The sequence below is a fragment of the Patella vulgata genome, chromosome 7, assembly GCF_932274485.2.
Source record: "Patella vulgata chromosome 7, xgPatVulg1.2, whole genome shotgun sequence".
In the NCBI taxonomy this organism is placed as follows: Eukaryota; Metazoa; Mollusca; class Gastropoda; family Patellidae; genus Patella; species Patella vulgata.
In genome coordinates this window covers 43,384,574-43,407,410 of record NC_065885.2, presented here as the reverse complement: position 1 = coordinate 43,407,410, position 22,837 = coordinate 43,384,574, and the positions used below count along the sequence as shown (strand labels likewise).

General features: G+C 34.2%; 1 protein-coding gene across 1 annotated transcript in view; it reads right to left on the bottom strand.

Moving 5' to 3' along the window:
• LOC126827965 (WASH complex subunit 4) overlaps positions 1-22,837 on the bottom strand; it is a 106,318-nt gene that overhangs the window by 17,572 nt on the left and 65,909 nt on the right. The window contains exons 5-7 of the mRNA XM_050557547.1: positions 14,241-14,323; positions 13,146-13,188; positions 12,671-12,774 (exon numbers count right to left, since the gene is read on the bottom strand). Of these exons, the coding sequence (XP_050413504.1) occupies positions 12,671-12,774; positions 13,146-13,188; positions 14,241-14,323 (230 nt within the window). The remainder of the gene's footprint in view (positions 1-12,670; positions 12,775-13,145; positions 13,189-14,240; positions 14,324-22,837) is intronic.

Sequence of the window (22,837 nt, the reverse complement as noted above, 5' to 3'; positions counted from 1 at the left end):
GTGGCCTGTAGGCAACACACAGAGACACAAAGAAAAAATGGGTGCGGCTCTGCCACTGGGGGTTGGGCAATCACCAAAAAACAATAGGGGTCATCCTTAGGGTATAAGGAATAGGTATGCAAAGTTTCAAAAGGATCTGTTAAGAATTGCGGCCTGTAGGCGAAACACAAGACACATAAACATTGGGTGTGGCTCTGTCCCAGGGGGTCAGGCATGCACCAAAAATAATAGAGGTCAGCCTTAGGGTATAAGGAATAAGTACAAAAAAGTTTTCAAGATAATCGATTAAGCATTGCGGGTTGTAAGTGACAGACAGACACACAAAAAGAAAATGGGCATGGCTCTTCCCCTCGGGGTTGGGCATTCACCACAACAATGTTCCTTAGGATAGTAGAAATAAGTATGTAAAGTTTCAAGGTGATACGCTAAGAAATGCGGTCTGTAGATGACAAACAAATAAATACAAGAAATGGGCGTGGTTGTGCCACTGGGGGTCGGGCATGCACCACAAAAATGTTACTTAGGATAGTAGGAATAAGTATGTAAAGTTTCAAGGTGATACGCTAAAAAATGCGGTCTGTAGATGACAAACAAATAAATACAAGAAATGGGCGTGGTTCTGCCACTGGGGGTCGGGCATGCACCAAAAACAATAGGGATCATCCTTTGGGTATAAGAAATTCATATGAAAATTTTTCAAGACGATCGATTAAGAATTGTGGCCTGTAGGCAACACATAGACACACAAAAAAAAAATGGACGTGCCTCTGCACCTGTGGGTTGGGCATGCACCCCAAACGATAGGGATGTTTCTTGTGGTACAAAAAATAAGTATGCAAAGTTTCAAGATGTCACGTTAACAAATGTGGCCTGTAGACGACAAACAAACAAATACAAGAAATGGGTGTGGCTCTGCCCCTGGGGGTCGGGCATGCACCAAAAACAATAGGGATCATCTTTAGGGTATAAGGAATAAGTATGTAAAGTGTCAAGATGATCAATTAAGAATTGTGGCCTGTAGGCAACACACAGACACACACACACATGTATATATGGTGTAAATCGAGGACTTTGACTGGATCCTCCTAATCGAGGTTTTGATAAATACTGCATGTAGCTGAAAAGCACCTTTATTTCTGAACTCTAGTACATAAAACGATTATGAAAAGATATAAATTATACCTCAATTTATATATTTTATGCATTTGATTTTTTACAGAAGAAATGCGGACACACAGGAGTTTGCAAATAATTGGGAAAATACGACAGACCGAGTCTCTATGCTAGTTATGCTTAATGGAGGACAAACATGGTGTAAGTTAAGAATGCAGCCAAATGAGGTCATTTGCTCTATACTATCATACTGTGGACTTGACACTTATTGTGGTCTTTAACCTGTAAATAGCTACGTTTTTGTCCCGCCTTTGACCACACATGGGAAAAAATACGATATAACTGTTTAAAATTGGTGTATGGCAAGTGTTACAAGTGTATATCAATAATATAAATTGAGTGGCTTCAACACTATATCCGAGAACAGGCTCCCTTTGACCACAGGAGCAGTCCACTGAAAGAACATTTTTATTAATTCAGCCACTTAAAACTTTTAATGTTCTAAACCAATTAAACCGGTTTAAGATATTAACTTAAACTTTTAAGATATTTAAGATACATTCTCAGGGAAGTATTTATTGCGTAGTTATTTCCAATAAAAGTATGGCAAATTTATTATAAATGGAAAGTAGAGACGCTCAATCTTACTAGAAAAATACTGGATTGAGCAGGCACTGGGCAAAGATGTCAGGGTATTACTTTACTGTCAGCCCAACGGCTTATTGTCTGCCAGATTGACTTAGGAAGCAGTTATTATTTCTTAATCGAATAGTTAAGTGGTTTGGGGAACATTGAGTGGTTTAAACGTACAACAGACCATGTAATCAAACGGGGGAAAAATAATTTGGCAGAGGATAATCAAAGAATTTACTTAGACTTCACTATGTATGTTAAATGAACAGTAAGTAATGACAAATACATTCTAAAATGGACCCTCACTAAATCAAGTAACGTGACAATCATGGCTTCTAAAAATAGATTTTTACATCTTGGGGCACTTCCTCCCGAATACAATGTTTTGAGAGGAATTTGAAGCAAATATTTGATAGATTTATTTTTTTTTTTATAAACAATATTTTTATTCAGGATGTCTGATAGATTAATTAGTTTGAATATATTTTTAGCCCAAATATATCATCAAATCATACAGTTTGTACATGGGAATGCATCTCTAACTTAAACATTTAAGATTTTAACTTAATTTTTAAGTTCTTAACTTAAAATTGTAAAGAACTTAAAATTTTTAAGAACTTAAAATTTTTAAGAACTTAAAACTTTTAAGATATTAACTTAAACTTTAAAGATATTTTATTTAACTTTAAAGATATTAACATAAACTCTGATATTAACTTTTAAGATATTAACTAAAGTTATAAGATATTAACTTAAACTTTTAAGATATTAACTTAACCTTTTAAGATATTAACTTAAACTTTTAAGATATTAACTTAAACTTTTAAGATATTAACTTAACCTTTTAAGATATTAACCTAAACTATTAAACTACTAACTTGAATTTCTAGATACTAACTTGATATTAACTTTAATTTTCAAGATACTAACTTACATATACTTAAAACGAAATTTCTGTTTATGGAACATTTGTTTATGCGACATTGATATCAAATCTCTTAACGACAATTCATCAATCTAAACGTTAAAAAGATTTTCATAACAAGACAAGTTTAACTATTATGTATGTTTATTTGACATACTACTTGTATGAAATACACTGTTTAAGTTAAGTGTGGGATCGTCCTTAATCAGCAGCCATTTCAAGTATTATGTGGGGATCTAGCATAACTTAAGATGTGTGGATCAAAATATTAATAACAAAACCCAGTGTTTCATATTGAGTTCTTTTGTACAATTTTGAAAATGCCAGATCACTAACTATATTTCACGAACTAACGCCTAGGTCCCACTGAAACAGAGTAGTCCCAGGAGAAATAGAACATACTAAGCAATCGAGGAGGTCTGGTGAATGTGCACGGATGCTTTGGCTATGGTCACAAACCTTCTGGGAATGTCCCCCGAGCAATTGCAATGAAGCATCGGGGATGTCTCCCAATTATCGGGAAAGCTCTGGGGTACCTTCGCCGATAATCAACATCATCGAGTGAATATTCATGTCGGGACACCTCAGTCTCTAGCGTGGTGGCATTTTGTCGGCACTTATGCCTAGGTCCTACTGGGCATTTTTTGCATCGGCGATATCAGTGATGGGATTTCAAAATTTTTCCTGTTGGACATTTTACCGAAAATATCGTTATTTAAGCTGACGTATTCATACCACAATTAAAAATCATGTGTCAACAAAATATTCAAATCCTGTAGTATTAAAAATAGGTGAACCTCGTTATTTTTCATATTTAATTCCCGTACGGTATTCGAATTTATCTTAGTGATATTCCTATAAAATTACGTGTTTTCGTAATATGATAGAATGAAAGTTTGCCAATCCATAAAAAGACACTGTATGGCGTACGTGACTCATAACACATAGCTTCATCGTAAGCACTGCCTTGTAAGCAGGGAACACCTCGCTATTTTTCATATTTAATTGTGGTATTCAAATTTATGTCAGTGATATTTCTATAAAATTACTTGTTTTCATAATATGATAGAATGAAAGCTTGCCGATCCGTATCGACTTGTAAAAAGACATAGCTTCCTGCAGCATATGGCGTACGTGACTCATGGCACATAGCTTCATCATAAGCGATTTTCGCACAGCAATTGAGATCGCAGCGAAATGCCACTGCAAATGAGAATTTCTATATGGAGTCTTAAAAGACGTAAAAGATATCGCAAACAAAATGACTGTCCACTGATTTTGGGTGTTTTTTACTCTTACGAAATGTGACATCTAAGACTAGTTTAAACATGCTGTCGGTTGGTACATGCTGTGATTAAAATGTAAAAGTCAATGTAGAAACCACAAGTTTAACACTTAGATTAAAATTATAATCACTCTTATTGGATTGATGAATAGTCCGACAAAGGGAAAGCAATGAATTCTCTTTGAGATTAGATTGATGAACTGTCCAACAAAGGATTAAGTCAGCCAATCAAGACAGATTAAGTAGTTAATCAAGGTAGGTGTATAGACGGTATAACACGATAAATACGTTGATCACTTAATTACCTAATCAATCCAGCCTATTATCAACGATAATCGGGTTGAGTTGTAGCTGTACACTCAGTAAACTATATTAATTTTGGAATTTTGAATATTATTCACCATGTCTTGATGTCCGATTGGGCATATTCCCGGTTAGACAATTTTGGGCGTTTGGAAAATAGCGTCGGAAAAGTCCGGAATATACAGGCGAAATCCCATCCCTGGGCGATATACTGCCGATGGAAATTCATGATCCCAATTACCCAGCTAGTGTGCAGAGGAAGCTCCGTAGTCGTCACGAGCCATGTGGAAGCATCAGGAGGCCAATGTGTTCCTGACATTGAAAATTTTTTTTCAGATGTTTTCAAGATGGGGAAGCTCCAGGGATGCTTCCCTGAAGCTTCCGCAAAATACTTTTTCCCCTGAGGCATCTCCGATGCTTTGGTGATTCCCCGGGGAAACAAATATTTCGCGTAAGCTCCAGGGAATCATCCCCGGAGTTTCTATGTGGATCTGGAGCTCCCCTGAGATACCGGGAAACCTATTCCCGACGCCTCCCGAGGCTCATCAATTTCTATCTGTAGTACATCTGCAAGGCAAATATTGTCCAGTGGTACCTACACATTATATAAGACAATTGAAACTAGCTTCATACATCCTAACAAGTGTCACTACTTGAAATTGCACAACTTATTAATATTTCAATTGTTGATTATTTATTATTTTATCCTTATTATTTCGGCAATAATCTTATTATATGTTACGCCAGATAAAAATTTTGAAATTTCAGTCTGAAATAATATAATGACAAGATTGCATGATTTTTAATATCATATGGGTTGCACTAGACAACTGGTATGATATTACACTGCCCATTATTAATAAACATGCCCCTTTAAAAACCAAACGAGTCAAAAATGTTCATAAACCTGATTGGATAACCCCTGAAGTTTTTCATTATATTCATGAACGTGATTTTCATAAGAAAAAAGGCAATACTCTGCAATTTAAACATTTTCGTAATAAAGTTAAATCTCTTATTCGTAGTAATAAAAGGAAATGTCTTGAATTATTAGTCACTGATCGCAAAAACAGTAAACAAATTTGGAAAGCCATCAATACTGCTAATTCTGAGGGTAAATCTCATGACTGTTCTTCCATTCCGGTTGCCCCTGATATTTTTAATGCTCATTTTGTTAATGTTGCAAAGTCCATTATACCTAGTCCATCAAATCATTTAGATCGTTCTACCTCTAATGTGATATCTACATTTGTATCTAATCATCTTGAAAACAATACCTTGTGTCATCTTCCCTACATATCAAGATTTGATGTATTCCAATATCTTCATTCTCTTGATACTTCCAAATCAATAGGATTAGATCAAGTTGGTCCTCATTTTCTTAAACTTGGTGCTCCAATTCTTTGTGATTCATTGACATTTATTTATAATCTTTGTATAGATAAGAATATTTTTCCGTCCACCCTTAAACAGGCTAAAGTTCTTCCATTATATAAATCAGGTCCAAAATCCCAGCCCAATAATTATCGCCCCATATCTATACTTCAAACTATTTCTAAACCCTAAACTTTCTCCTGGATCACGATTTACTTTATTCTCATCAGTCTGGTTTTAGGTCCAAATTTTCTTGTCATACTGCCCTTACAAATATTGCAGAAAATGTTTATTCTGCCATTAATAAAGGTCAATACACTGGTTTAGTTTTCTTTGATTTCCGTAAAGCCTTTGATATGGTCAATCACTCCCTGTTACTTCAGAAACTAATATTATACCAAATTTCTACCAAATTATGCACATTATTAGAATCGTACTTATCTGAGCGTTATCAATGCACTCAAATTGGTGAAACCGAGTCCTCTCTTGATCTCATAACTCATGGTGTTCCTCAAGGCTCCATTCTTGGACCACTACTATTTAATCTGTTTATTAATGACTTTCCTCTAAATTTGACAGCTCAATGTGATCTTTTTGCTGATGATACCACAGTATATTCTTCTTCTACCAATTCTGATTCTCTTAACTCTACACTTCAGTCAGAAACTAATAAAATTATACAATGGTGCAACTCCAATGACATGATAATCAATGAATCTAAAACTAAATGTATGATTATTGCTTCAAAACCTAAAATAAATTCCTTATCTACACATTTGTATTAATAGATTTGTATTAATAAAGAATAGATTTTCATTATTCAGTTTCCTTGTATGTATAATATATGTGTATGTTTGTTTTGTCTATTGTCATTTAAGGGCAGAATTGTAAACAGGCTGCAAAGCCTAATTTTTCACCCTTTTGAAAATAAAGAACTTATTATTATTATTATAAAACTGTCATTAAATTTAGATATGGCAGAATAATAACTTATTTCTCCCACACACAAAAGATACACCCTAACTGTAGAATACGCGGAACACCTCAGATCGACCATAAAATCAAATGGGATATTAAATCCGGGCTTCTGAACATCGTTACAGTCCTGGATTTAGTTCAAAAAGTCCTCAGTTCAACAAAGGATGTCCTCGGTTGACACAGGTTTGCGATTAGAAGGTGTGTATTCAGATGTGTGTCCTCGATATACACCATATACAAACGTGCACACACATACACAGACATATTTTTACTTTTTTCGGTAATGAAACATTTATAATACATTAAAATCTGATTAAGAGTAACAACTCATTAAGTAATTATCAGAAAACCATTAGAATTTGTTTGGTTTTTATAAAGTTCTGTCCCATGCTAACGTTTAGTATACGAAACTTTTAACATCATGGATTTAGCTGTTTCAAGTCATAAAGATTCATTGAAAATCAATATACTTGTTCGTCTCAAGACTTTAAACTTAAAGTCAATCGAATATTAACTTTAGCCTCTAGAGCGTCACAAGATTTTTCAAAGTGATCAAGGGCAATAACTCTGGCAGTAATTATCCGAAATCGTTGAAAATCAATATGATTTTTCATCTCATGGCCTCAAACACTGTGTATAAATTTAAAGTCAATTGGCTATTAACTTTAGCCTCTAGAGCGTCCACAAGATTTTTCAAAGTGATCAAGGGCCACAACTCTGGCAGTTATTATCAGAAATCGCTGAAAATCAATAGGCTTCTTCGTCTCATGACCTTAAACACTCCATATAAATTTCAAGTCAATCGAATATTAACTTTAGCCTCTAGAGCGTCCACAAGATTTTTCAAAGTGATCAAGGGCCATAACTCTGGCAGTAATTATCGGAAATCGCTGAAAATCAATAGGCTTCTTCATCTCATGACCTTCAACACTGTGTATAAATTTAAAGTCAATCGGATATTAACTTTAGCCTCTAGAGCATCCACAAGCAATTGTGGACGCCGGACCAACGGACGGACGGGGGCGACAACAATATACGACCACATTTCAATGTGGGCGTATAAAAATGGGAATATTTCAGTATTTAAAAAACTTTAAAAATCAGAGGTATCCTTGAAAATTGAATAGTGTAATTATTTTGTGGAAACAAGTTGTTATAATCTGTACATCAATTTCCTGACAAAATGAGATGCAAAAAGTGAGTTAAGACATATTTAAGGAGTGTGAAAAGGCTATTAATTAATATTTTATTGCTCTGTAGGTGCCACATATTAAAAGATCACCACAAATGATAGATTTACATCCAAAATGTACAACATTTAACTGCAAAAGACACATCTACAATGTATCCATTTTGGGGTGTGGGCTCTTTTGGAAGAAATGTCATAGGATTACATGTTTGGCCATAAACAAAAAGTCCTAAAAATCCTTGAAATCTTAAATGTAACTATTCGTTGGTGCAAAATAAAATGCCTGGTTATAATTCAAGCACAAAATCCAATTACTGCTAATTTGGAGTCAATAAATTTTCAATTGAATATTCAAATATCATGTTCAAGAAAAGAGGTGGGGTGGGGAGGGGGAGCCAGTCTAAATGAAATGAAGACAGAGAAATTTCTCTGCAAACACATTGATTTTAGTTTCTTGAGAAGGGAAATGCATTAATTTCAGGTTTTTAAAGATTAAAATTGTGTTAAATCAGAGAGACATAGTAGCAAAATGCAGTTCACTCATGTTTTGAAAATTCTAACATACCTTAGCAGTATATAATTAGACTAAATTTCTTAATTTTCAAATTTCTGTGAAAATATTGATGCATTTTCAATATCTGACAAACACATGGATCCTTTCCATTTTCCAATGCGAGACATTTTGGTTCATTTTGCAACAGATGAATAATTAAATTTTGACAGTAACATTAGTGGTAATCATGATTTTTTTGGCAAAATTGAGTGAAATTATGATACTTTCTTCCCGTCTAACCTTTATGATGCAGAAAAAGTAAAAATTATACATTAAAATATTTTCAACTAATTTTGAAAAGTAAATAAACACTGAAAATCACAAAATTTAGACTAAAATCAAAAATTCACCTCCCAAATTTGTCAAATATTTTTGAAATTTGACCACTTCACTTTTTTTATTATCAAAATGTCATATATCACATTTTCTGACAATTTGGAGACTGTATCATCAAATTTAGGTCCCTCATCCACTCACTGTCAGGTTGTTTATATACTGGAGACAGACCACCATTAGTTTCCACATAGACTTCAACATTAATTCTGTCCTCTTTGCCCGGCTCCAACTTTTCCCCAAATTTTTGTTGGGCTGAATGTTTTTCACTACAGACAGATAAACAAATGGTCATGTCTTTGCACCAAAATTTGTATGAGGTTGACCAACAAAATTTTGAGATACACAAACTTGAAGAAGCATTCTAAAAACACATAACTATTCGCCGTACACATCACCGTAACCAACCCTGTTATCCTTCTGCCTCTAAATCATGAATAATTACCAAAACCTGGCAGAAAATGTTAATTCAAACCCCCTTCAGCCTTTCTAGACAAAAAAATCAACAAAAATCGGCATGCAAAAGGGGAGAAAAGAGACCGAGAGAGAATTGCAATAAATAGACAAACTACAATTTGTGGGTACCTAGATGGTGAAATTTAATGGTGGTCTGCCTCCAAAGCCCTCCATATTGGTGGAATCATATTGAACCCCCCCCCCCCCCCGTTCCAGAAAAATCAGTCAAGCCGTTTAAAAACGATAAGAAACACGAGCATCGCTTACACTGCAATATATTTCCATATTCCTGCTTTGATTGATAGGGTACTTTTTAAAATGAAGAGAATGAAATATGAAATCGCCGTAATATGACAAGAGACAAAGAAGGCTAGGCGTTGGGTTTGTTTTGCCAAATTTACAAACAAAATATTAACAAAAAAGTGGGTGTGACACCGCCCCAGGGGGTCAGGGCATGCACCAAAATAAATAGTTGCTGTCTTTACGGTACAAGGAATAAATATGCAAAGTTCCAAGATGATCCATTCAGAATTGCAGCCTGTAGACAATAAATACAAAAATTGGACGTGGCTCTGCCCTTGGGGTTTGGATATGGAACAATATAAATAGGTACCACCCTGTTATTGAAATGATTGATATGCTGAATTTGAACAAAATCTGTTAATTATTGCAACCTAAAGTGTATTTACAGATAAAAACTAACAAAAAAGTAGGTCTGATACCACACACCTGGGGGTCAGTACATGCACCGAAATAAAGTTGCTATCCTTACGGTATACAGTAAAGAGGGTGTGGCACTGCCGAAAGGGCAGGGGGTGGGGATGGTGCACCAACATCAATAGTTGCCGTCCTTAGGGTATAAGGAATAAGTATACATAGTTCCAAGATAATCCATTCAGAATTGTGACCCTCTGGCGCTAAAGGCATAAATTGGGAGTGGCTCTGCCCCTGGGGATCAGGCCATGCAGTTGTCATCCTTAGGCTATAAGGAATACATATCCCATGTTCAAAGACGTTCCATTAAGAATCGTGGCCGGTAGGTAACACACAGAGACACAAAGAAAAGATCGGTGTGGCCCTGGGGGTGGGGTAATCATCTTTAGGGTATAAGGAATAGGTATGCAATGTTTCAGAATCTGTTAAGAATTGCCCCCTGTAGGGTTTAAGGAACAAGTGTGCAAAGTTTCACGACAATCCATTCAGACACACACACAGACAGGGGCATAATACGTACACATTATGAATGTAGACGTATAAAAAGAATTATTAAGATCCAAAGAACAAACATGCAATGTTTCAAGAAATGCGTCCTGTAGTCAACAAACAAACAAATACAAGAAATGGGCGTGGTTCTGCCTCTGGGGGTCGGGCGTGCACTAAAAACAATAGGGATCATCATTAGGGTATAAGGAAAAAGTGTGCAAAGTTTCACGACAATCCATTCAGACACACACACAGACAGGGGCGACAGCATAATACGTACACATTATGAATGTAGACGTATAAAAAGAATTATAAAGATCCACCAAAAACTCGCAGAATTAGAATGAGAACTAATTCAACCGAATTAAATCGACCATAAACTGGCCAAGTCATAACGACCAGGCCTCACTTCCTCTCAGATGTTAATGATTTTGTCAATAATCTTAAACAGAAAAGAATTATTACCTTAGTTGTAATAAGTATTCATCTGGGCAAAATTTGACATTATAAAATTTGCACAGAACCTTTGTTTACAAACCAATTTTGATCAAACTTTCAAAATAAGCATCAAATGACCTACTTAATCTTTTGCCATCAACATCTGACCTGATTTCAAAGTTTTTGAAAATGAAGAAAAAAATTGTTCTGTAAACAACTTTGTCAGTACGAAAAACTTCAAAGACAAATTCGAAATTTTGACATTTTCAAATACCATAAAAATGACCCTCAGCCAAGCTATCGAGAAATGTATTAACAAAAAATAAATAAAAACTAGAATTCCAAAGAGTGCTGACATGTTTCGGTAAGACAGGTCACGCCTTGTCACGTCAACACTCAAGTTACACCATGCATTATTGAGTATAGTATTCTAAAGCAATTGTATTTATATCTTTTTACCCACCTACACCATGGATAATAAGGGATCTTAAATGTAGTAATATAATATTCACTAATATTATACACATGTTCCCTAGCAAAGGTACCGTACAGAAAAGCAGGGCGTTTAACCCCATTTTATTTTATTTTAATGTCGGCTAAGGTCAAAGACAAGTTAAGATTCAGCGTTCTTGGATTAAAAACTTAGAAGGTTCAACACTCGTAGCCACTATCAGACTTTGCTTGCCATAACCTCCCACCACCTATTTCAGCCCACAGAAGCAAATACGCCCTGAAACTTTCAAATCATTGCTTTAAAAGTAAGGCCTGTATCAAGAAAATATATGCTGCTTTTTAATTGCCCTAAATTCTATTTACTTTTTACCTACCTTACAAAATGGATAATAAGGGATTAAGAACAATAATACCATATTACTATTATTGACACAGTAGCCGTTATCAAGCATACACAATTTAAAAACCAGCAGAGGCAGTTGATAATAAGGTCATCTCAGAAAAAACATGGCCTTTACCTGCTACATTCGTGAATAAGTATTTAGTTAACTAAAATATGAGTAAGGTGATCATAAGAGAAAAACATCGGGTATGAATAATACACTGTGAATACAGGGGATAACAGATTATATAACTAAGTTAACATGTTTTATAAACGAAGATACACATCGCCTCCGACATGCAAAGCACGGACATCAGAGAGAGTAACATATTTGCATCTACAGTTGATTCATTTTCAATATCTTTGATCTGTAGGTCTATTGAATTTACTATTTTTACTTACGAGTATAGAACTTTTTGAAATTGTTTGTCAGTAGATGTCAGGGTCATCTTTTATGCAATCAAGATTATCTTGTCCCAAAGCATCGACCAATGAAATTGATGAGCTCTGCTTAGCTTCTGCTTGAAACTTTAATCATTGAACTCAGTCAAGACATTCACCTAATGAACATCTACATCAAGTTTAAACATTCTACCTCAGTTAAAAGCAGTTGTTATGTTCCAAAGTCTCGGCCAATCAAATTGCTTATCGCTCTACTTACCCTGAGCAGAAAATGCTCATTATCGAACTTTGTCAAGGTATTGATGTAATGAAACTCTACACCAAGTTTCATCACTTTCACTTAATTAGAACTAAAGTTATAGTGTCCCAAAGCATCAACCAATCAAATTGCTTATCTCTGCTTACCCTAAGCAGAAAATGCTCATCTTAGAAATCCGTCAAGGTATTGACCTAATAAACACCTACACCAAGTTTGAACATTCTAGCTCAATTAGAAAGAGAGTTATTGTGTCCCAAAAAGTGTGACGGACAGACAGACGGACAAACCCATTTTAATAGTCCCCTGCTTTCTTCGAAAGGCGGGGGGGAAAAAAATAATTCTTTGTAATATTTATACTTTATGAAATTAGATACATCTACCATACTAATACCTTTTATATAACATCCAATGATCACGTAGAAAAGATTGAGAAGAAATAATGTTGTCTAATGTAATCAATACACCCAGCAAATCAGCTATATGAGAATATACTGGCTGAAATAAACACATCAAAATATATTGTACACCATAAGCTCAAAGCACATGATAATGTCATAGGCAATTTAGATATTTAGTGGGATATCATCATATATATCAAACTCAGTCGACTCCAGAGGTGTGATCCAAAGACTACTTGATGGCCATTTCTGCATGTTGCTGTGAAAATCCACTCTGTAAATATGTGGTTGTTCATGTTTTCCATATGACTCACAAGAAATCACACTTATCCAGTTTGATACATAATTATTTTTGATGGGATGTACTGTAATAGTAACTCTTTAATCAAATTAAATTTTAAAACATAACAGTTATCATGTACAATAGTATAAATGTAAACAATTTATACTTCAATATAAAATACTTACTGTAAAATGTACATCAGTAACATCAATCAGTTTAGGTCCATTTCTACAAACATACATAATATAAATAATAACTTCAATAATCAGTTATTTATTAACATTGAATACTGTCAGCATGGATTTTAGCAGTAATTTTGCGACATAATCTTATTATTTGATCAATGCAAAAGTTATATCATATAGTTTGAACCACATTTATATTTCTTTACTATATTATAAGCTTTCAAAATTTTTATAGTAAACTTAATTTCATGTAGGTCTTCAGTCATCTTATTAATGATTTTTTTATGAAATAATATAGCTTATTTTAGAGATAATTTGTGTTATGACTGGATATTAAATTTTTTAAAAATCAAGTGCTGCTCAATGTAAGAAAATTGCTACATGAAATACACTTGTAGGGCAAAAAATTGCTCTGGAAATAAAAGAATTTCTACACAAAAGTTTACAAGTTTCTAATAACAAGCAGTTGCCATGCAAGATATGCCCACAATTGCAAGAGATGGACAGAGAATAAGCTAAAAAAAAGCAATTTTTCGTATAAACAGGGACCATAATCCAGGATGTTACTCTCCGACATGCGTCAATATTGACAGGAATCTACATCTTTGGGAAATATACATATATCTTAACTTTCATCGAAATCAGATAAAAATTGTGACATTCTTGGTATTAAATGTTGATTATACTATTTGTGTAGTATTTCATGTAATTCGAACTCAACCATACTTATGGTGTAACGGTGATATATTTGAACGTTTTTTAAAATCTGATAAAAATTGTGATCTGTCGAGGGTCAACAAGCTAAAAACGCTGTTTTTCTTAAATACAGGAAGTTACCGTCCGATATGCGCGAATATAGAAAAGAACGGACATCTTTGGGATATAAACAAGCTAAAAACGTGATTTTTCATACAATCAGGGACCAAAATCCATGAAGTTTACATTCCAATACATATGGAAGCAAGCTTTTTGGGATATAAACCTATATTTCAAGTTCCGTTAAAAATTCTGACAAATTGTGGACAGACAGGGGCAACAACAATATACATCCACATAAAAATGTGGGCATATAAAAAGCATTAGTTATATGTATACCTATATGCGTTGTGTAATGACGACAGTTGTTGACAAACATTTCTGATGACATCATATGATCTCGATACAAAACAAGACAATTCCTGAAAAATATTTATTTCTATACATATGGCTTGTTTTTAGAGTACTTATAATTTTGTATAGTTATATATTGAAAATCAATGTAAAAACAAGTGGTTGCCATGCAATATACGCCCACATTTTGCAATATGATCTCGATACAAAACAAGACAATTCCTGAAAAATATTTATTTCTATACATATGGTTTAATTGTAGAGTACTTATAATCTTGAACAGTTATATATTGAAAATCAATGTAAAAACAAGTGGTTGCCATGCAATATACGCCGACATTTTGCAAGAGATGGACAGAGAACAAGCTAAAACAAGTGGTTGCCATGCAATATATGCCGACATTTTGCAAGAGATGGACAGAGAACAAGCTAAAACAAGTGGTTGCCATGCAAGATACGCTCACATTGTGTAAGAGATGGACAGAGAATAAGCTAAAAAAAAACAAGCCAACAGTGAGGCTGATGTCCCCCGCCGAAATCAAAAAAATAAATAGATGACATACATAATTAATTGCACATTTATCTTTTTCAAAAGTATCGAGCAATCAAATTGATTATCTATGCTTAGTGACTAAGCATAGTCATCATTCTTCATCAGTTAGAATCAAAGTTATCTTGTCCCAAAGCATCAACCAATAAATTACTTAGCTCTGTGTAGCTTTAGCACAGGGAACAAAATGACCGGGTTCGCATTGCACTTTGCAATTCATTTCCGATGTTACTGCGAGTCAATGGAAAAACTGATTAGCAAAATTTTGGTTGAGAATCTCTAAAGTTTCAAATCATTTTTATCAGATATAGTACCATTTATTTCAACATTTAGTGCCTCAAAATTCAAATTGCAACTAGAACTGCGATGCAGTAATGACGGGTTTCACCGGTGCCACGTTACTTTAAACATATGTCACTTCCGGTACTAATGAAACCATTAAACAGGTTTCCACATAAGCATTGCACACATCAAATAAAATGGACGCCGAATCAACCAAATCCAGCAATATCAATTCATTTTATACATTTGTTACATGTAAGTGTACAGTACTTCCGGTGATAATGAAAATGTTCAATTAGTTCAATCAGAAATGGCATAAGGCATCACATGGTGAAAATTGTATGTAAATCGAATAATAATTGCCACTTTTATAGACCAAAAACCTTGAAAATTGACTTGTAGAAACCGTCTACTTCTCTGCAACCGTACAAGTTAGAAACCATTTTGTGGTATCTGTATGATTGTATGGGTTCAATCTATTTGCTGATTGGAATCAAATATCATAATTTTAAAAACATTACAAATCAGACTCATTTGAATAAAATATCTGTTTTGAAGGCTAAAAATACAGTTTTTGCCAAAATCACGTTACTTCCGGTGATAATGAAAATCTTAAATTACTTGTATGAAATCGTAAATGACATTAGGTATCACACAGTGAAAATTTCATGAAAATCGAATAATAATTGACACTTTTATGGACAAAAAACCTTGAAAAGTGACCTGTTGAAAATTGCCTATTTCTCCGCAACTGAAAAAGTTAGAAACCATTTTGTGATATCTATATGATCGTATGGGTTCATTCTTTTAGTTGATTAGAATCAAATATCAAAATTTTAAAAAAAATAACAAATATGACTCATTAGAATAAAATATCTCTTTTAAAGGCTAAAAATACATTTTTTGCCCATTTGCCCAAATGATATGTCATTTCCGCTGACATTGAAAATGTTAAATTGGTTTGACCTAGTCAAACTTAGCATACCACTTCAAACGGTAAAAAAAAATGAAAATCGAATAATAATTGACTTCTTTACAGGCAAAATAACGTGAAAAGTGACGCATTCAAAAATTGCTTATTTCTCGGCAACCGCTCGTATTACAAACTAATTTTCACATACATTCTCTTCGTATGGATTATTGCTACGAGTTTTTAAAAGTTACGAAGAAATATTTTAAAATATGACGACGCTGAATGGGTTGTAAATAGCTTAATTTTACACTGTTTTTCACATTTACATTGCGCATCCTTTTGGTAATATCAAATTTTGAAAAAATTGCATTTGCTTTCAAAAAGTGGTACCGAACTGTCAAAATTATAGTTTTTGTTAAAATTATGTCATTTCCGATGCCGACAGGTAACTCTATCCGTAACAAAAAAAATGATATTTTGGAAAAAGAAGCATATGAACTTTGTTTTAAACAAATCGAACAATAAATAATCAATCTAGGACCAAAAAACTGAATTAGCCAATGGCGGCTAATGCAAATTACTGAGACAAAAATTGTTGACATTTTTGCTCAAATCAGATGACCCTTTAGCCCTGGATATAATACCATAAAGAAATATTCATTAATAAAAAAGAAATTTTGTAAAAATATAAATTTTCAAAATTTGGCGCCTAATATCTCCCAAGATTCATCGAAAATCAAAAATCTAAAAACCCGTAGCTATGTGCCTTGTCTCTGGCTATGTCAAAATGTATCAAATGTTAAAATCCGGCAATTATTGATAATATTACGGCAATATTTAGAAAAAAACAACTTCGGTGATTTCGGACATTTCGCATTGTCGCAGAATGTTCGAAATAGATTTCATCTCTAAGTCATGCCATCTTTCCTGTAAAATCAAAGATGTCGGGTTGATCCGACAAGTAGTTTCTGAGATATACTCAAGTGAAAAATAAAACGGCCAATTTGTTGGATGATTGTTTTTTTGGTAAAAACAATCATCACTAGAACTGCGATGCAGTAATGACGGGTTTCACCGGTGCCACGTTACCCTATACATATCACTTCCGGTACCAATGAAACCATTAAACAGGTTTCCACATAAGCATTGCACACATCAAATAAAATGGACGCCGAATCAACCAAATCCAGCAATATCAATTCATTTTATACATTTGTTACATGTAAAGCTCGGTTCATACTACATCCGTATACATAAACGTATCCGCATCCGTATCGGCACCCGCATCTGTATCCGCATTTTACCGTTCAAATAGAAAACGCGAAAACGTCCGGCTTTCAAGGCTGAATTGTCTGTCAGAGATAACATATTGTCATTTGCAATCATGGAGTCTGACAGTGACACAGAGGAAGTCTTTCTTTTGTATTTGTGGACCCAAAGACGAAAGAGAAAAAAGAGAGTAGGGGTCCATGAACTGTTACAAAGAAGAAAGAAATATGGAGAATACCACAACCTGGTGCAAGAATTGTATTTTCATCCGCACAAATTCAGACAATATTTCCTCTGTCTTGTCCATGTTGTGTTCTTCACAAGACAACACAAATCCACAGCACACAAGGCCAGGCTTTTCTTGGAATGGATTGAGTTTCTATTTGGGGAGATGATGTAAAAAGGGGAAAGTACTCGCTGATTGGCTAAAGCTCGGCTCACTAGCCGAAATGCTGCACGCACTTTACAAAAATACGCTCTGGGAGCAATCAATCTGGCTTAACGGACGCAGTTGTTTTTGTGCGCAATACATGCCGGATTCTATTTGAACCCTTTCTCTAAAAGTAACTAAAGTATACCAGTACGTATTCACACACGTATTTACAGATACGGATGTAGTATGAACGGACCTTAAGTGTACAGTACTTCCGGTGATAATGAAAGTGTTCAATTAGTTTTATGAAATCAGAAATGGTATAAGGCATCACATGGTGAAAATTTTATGTAAATCGAATAATAATTGCCACTTTTATAGACCAAAAACCTTGAAAAGTGACTTGTAGAAAATCATCTATTCCTCTGCAACCGTACAAGTTAGAAACCATTTTCTGGTATCTGTATGATCGTATGGGTTCAGTCTATTAGCTGATTGGAATCAGATATCATAATTTTAAAAACATTACAAATCAGACTCATTTGAATAAAATATCTGTTTTGAAGGCTAAAAATACAGTTTTTGCCAAAATCACGTTACTTCCGGTGATAATGAAAATCTTAAATTACCTGTATGAAATCGTAAATGGGATTAGGTATCACACAGTGAAAATTTCATGAAAATCGAATAATAATTGACACTTTTGTGGACAAAAAACCTTGAAAAGTGACCTGTTGAAAATTGCCTATTTCTCCGCAACTGAACAAGTTAGAAACCATTTTGTGATATCTATATGATCGTATGGGTTCATTCTTTTAGTTGATTAGAATCAAATATCAAAATCTTAAACAAACACTAAATACGACTCATTTGAATCAATTATTTGTTTCGAAGGCTATAAATACAGTTTTTGCCCAAATTTCGTCATTTCCAGTGACATTGAAAATGTTAAATTGAGTTGAACTAGTCACAAATGACATTATGCATCAAATGGTGTCACTTTTATGAAAATCCAATAATAATTGACTCTTTTACAGGCACAATAGCGTAAAGAGTGACTCATGCAAAATTGACCATTTCTCGGCAATGCGCATATTACAAATAAATAGATTATTGCTACGAGTTTATGAAAGTTACAAAGTAATATTTTAAAATATGAAAACGCTGGATGGATTGTAAATAGCTTAATTTTACACCTTTTTTCACATCTTAATCGAAATAGCCTGAAAACGGAATCGAAATTAAAAAAACTGGACCCAACATTTTGTGCGCCTTTAAAGGGCACACCCTTTCAGTTATACCAGATTTGAAAAAAATAATATTTGCTTTCTGTCAAAATTGTAGTTTTTTGTAAAATTACGCCACTTCCGGTGCCGACAGATAACTCTATCGGTAACAAAAAAAAATGACAATTGAGACAACAGAGCATATGAACTTTGTTTTATACAAATCGAACAATAAATAATTAATCTAGGACTGAAAAACTGAATTAGCCAATGGGGGCCAAGGAAAATTACCGAGACAATATTTTTTCAGAGGACTCGTTATATTTGTGTAAAACACGACTAAAAAAAAATTCACAAACAAAAAAGTTTATTGTAAAAATTTTAATTTTCTAAATTTGGCGCCTAATATCTGCGAAGATTTGCCGAAAATCAAAAATCAAAAGTAGCGTAGCTATGTGCCCTGTCTCCGACTATGCCAAAATGTATCAAAAGTTAAAATCCAACGATTATTTTTAAAATTACTGCAATATTTTTAAAAACGATAGCTTCGGTGATTTCGGACATTTCGCATAGTCGCAGAACGTTCAAAATAGCTTTATCCTCTAAGTCACACCCACTTTCCCAGTAAAACCGAAAAAATCGAAACGATGCGACAAGCAGTTGCTGAGATCTAATCAAAATGGAATTTGAATAATAATAAGAAGAATAATAATTTTAACAAAAACAATAGTGTTTCACACAAGCTACGCAGTGTGAAACCCTAATAAATTTTAACAAAAACAATAGTCTTTTTTCAGTCGAACTTATCCAGACATAAGAAATTATGGAAATATTGGTCATGCGTCTGGAAAACGTGACTACTATACCGCATGTTTTTGGTTCACCCGTGTCTTCACTCTTCTCTCTAATGCTTAGTCTGACCGTAATATTCATGATTTTCGATGTTAAATAACTTTTACAATGATCAAAACAATGCTCGAAGTTTGGCATATACGTAATTAGTTGGAAGCTACTGCTTTGCAAAACTGAAAATTTGACATTGCGGTCGATCTCGTTCACAGCAATTACATGCATTTTTAGTTAATTATGTGTGATTTTACTCTCATGATGGCTATGTAACCAAGGTGGACAAAATTACGATATGGTAATTCAGACCACATGACATCAACATGAAATATGTCGTCTGCAGTTGGAATTCGTTTAGCACACATAACGGATTGGTGTTGAAAATATCATACACAATACAATTCATGCCCTGCGAGATCAGTAACTTGCAAATAATGCACAAAATATGAATACAAAAAAAATAATATTTTTCAAAATGACAATAAGCCCCAAAATTTAATAAACATAGCTACTGTAATATTAATGTAAATGGGCTATCAAGGCAAACTTAAAAGTAAACTGTTACATTTAATTAATATTGAGTATTCATGACAGATTTTAACTGCACCTCAAATGACCAAAACTGCTAATCAAAAGTTGATTTGATTAGCAAAAATTTATTAAAACTATTTCACACTGCTAACGAATTGTCAACAGTTATTTTGTTCCCTGCTATAGCAGGAAATATTAATCATTGAACTCAGTCAAGATATTCACCTAATGAACATTTATACCTCAATTAAAAGCAGAGTTGTTATGTTCCAAAGCCTTGACCAAGCAAACTGCTTATTGCTACTTAGCCTAAGCAGAAAAATGATATCATCCAACTAAAGTCAAGGTATTGATATAATAAATCTATACTTAGAGTTTCATTGCTTTCACCCAATTAGAACCAAAGTTATATGTTCGAAAGTCTCAACCAATCAAATTGCTTATCTCTGCTTAGCCTTAGTGGAAAATGCGCTTAATCAAACTCTATCAAGGCATTCACCTAATAAACACCCTCGTCAAGTGTGAACATTCTAGCTCAATTAGAATGAGAGTTATTGTGTTCCAAAGTCTCGACCAATCAAATTGCTTATCGCTCTGCTTACCCTGAGCAGAAAATGCTCATTATCGAACTTAGTCAAGGTATTGATGTAACAAAACTATACACCAAATTTCATCACTCTCACTTAATTAGAACTAAAGTTATCGTGTCCCAAAGTATCAACCAATCAATGCTCATCTTTGAACTCCTCAAGGCATTCACCTAATAAACACCTACACCAACTTATAACATTCTAGCTCAATTAGGAGAGATATTGTGTTCCAAAGTCTCGGCCAATCAAATTGCTTATCGCTCTGCTTAGTCAAGGTAATGATGTAATGAAACTATATACCAAGTTTCATCACTCTCACTTAATTAGAACTAAAGTTATCGTGTCCCAAAGCATCAACAACCAATCAAATTGCTTATCTCTGCTTACCATAAGCAGAAAATGCTCATCTTCAAACTCCATCAAGGCATTGACCTAATAAACATTTACACCAAGTTTGAACATTTTAGCTCAATTAGAAAGAGAGTTATTGTGTCCCAAAAAGTGTGACGGATGGACAAAAAATCAAACTTGCAAACAGGCAGCCATTGCATATGATGAGTTATTCAAATGACAAAGGTTTACCAGATTGCTTTGGCTTCAGGCATAGAGTATAAACTTAGGTCTTCAGTAAACAAAACATCATTTCGTTCAAATACCTTTCGATTTGGCCCCAACAGAAAAGAGGAAATTGGTAAGATCTGTTGGCAATACAATAACACAGGGGCTTGTCCTTGGGGACCAACATATTCCTATAGACATTGTGGCCAACGCTGTCGTGGACCCCATAGCAAGTCATTATGCCCCATTGTTGCCAGTGGATCAACTCGACAGTCAAGTGGGGCAACCCAACCAGCAAGAATATCAAACTATTTGCCATCTAACGCAACATATTCCATTATAAACAAGTCACCTGCTGCAGTGCCAACAAAATTCTCGTTCAGGAAACAATCTTACATTTAGTTTCCAAACTATAACTGATTCGGATAAATATTCTTTGAAATTGTTAAATGAGAAAAATTGTTACACCAATTAATTCATGTAGTTTAATTAATGGTTAGTGGGTCATGCAGATCAACAGGTTTTTGTTGATGGGTATTCTAATGGGTTTAGAATTCCATTCACTAGTTCTAGGACTTTCCGTACATCGAAAAACTTAAAATCTGTACAGAATATTTCAATCTTAAAAGATAAAATCCAAAAAGAGTTAGATACAGGTAGGGCGGCTGGACCATATGATATACTTCCAATCCCTTCCTTGCAAGTGTCTCTTTGAGACTAGTCCCCAAGAAAGAATCAAATGTCTGGCGTGTTATTCATCATTTGTTGTATCCCCCTGGGAAGTCTATAAATGAGTTTATTCCTGAAAATTATTCTACAGTAATGTATCAAACTATTGACAATACTGTGACATTTATCAGAACACTAGGTAAAGGGACATTACTCGCCAAGACAGACATTGAACATGCATATTAATTCCATTTCATCCCTATGATTTTTCGTTATTGGGATTTCAAATAAACGATAAATTCTATTTCGATAAAACCTTGCCAATGGGTCTGAGCTACTCTTGTAACTTATTTGAAAAATTTAGTTCTGCATTACATTGGATAATAAGCAATATATTAGAAGCTCCATATTGCGTCCATGTCCTAGATGATTTTCTGTTTGTTGGCCAACCCAACAGTGATTCTTGTTCTACTGCTTTGAACAATTTTTATAAACTTTGTCAAGACATTGGTGTCCCAATAAAAGAGGAAAAGACTGTTTATCCTACGACTAGGATTACATCCTTGGGGCTGAAATTAGATACAATTGCAATGGAGATCCGACTCCCAAATGACAAACTTTTGAAGTTAAGTTTGCTGTTAGAAGAGTTGCTTTATCATAAAACCAAAGTTACTCTCAAAGAGCTTCAATCAATAATAGGTCTGTTGAATTTTGAATGCTATGTAGTTTGCCCAGGTAGAACTCTTTTAGACGATTGATTGACCATACAATAATT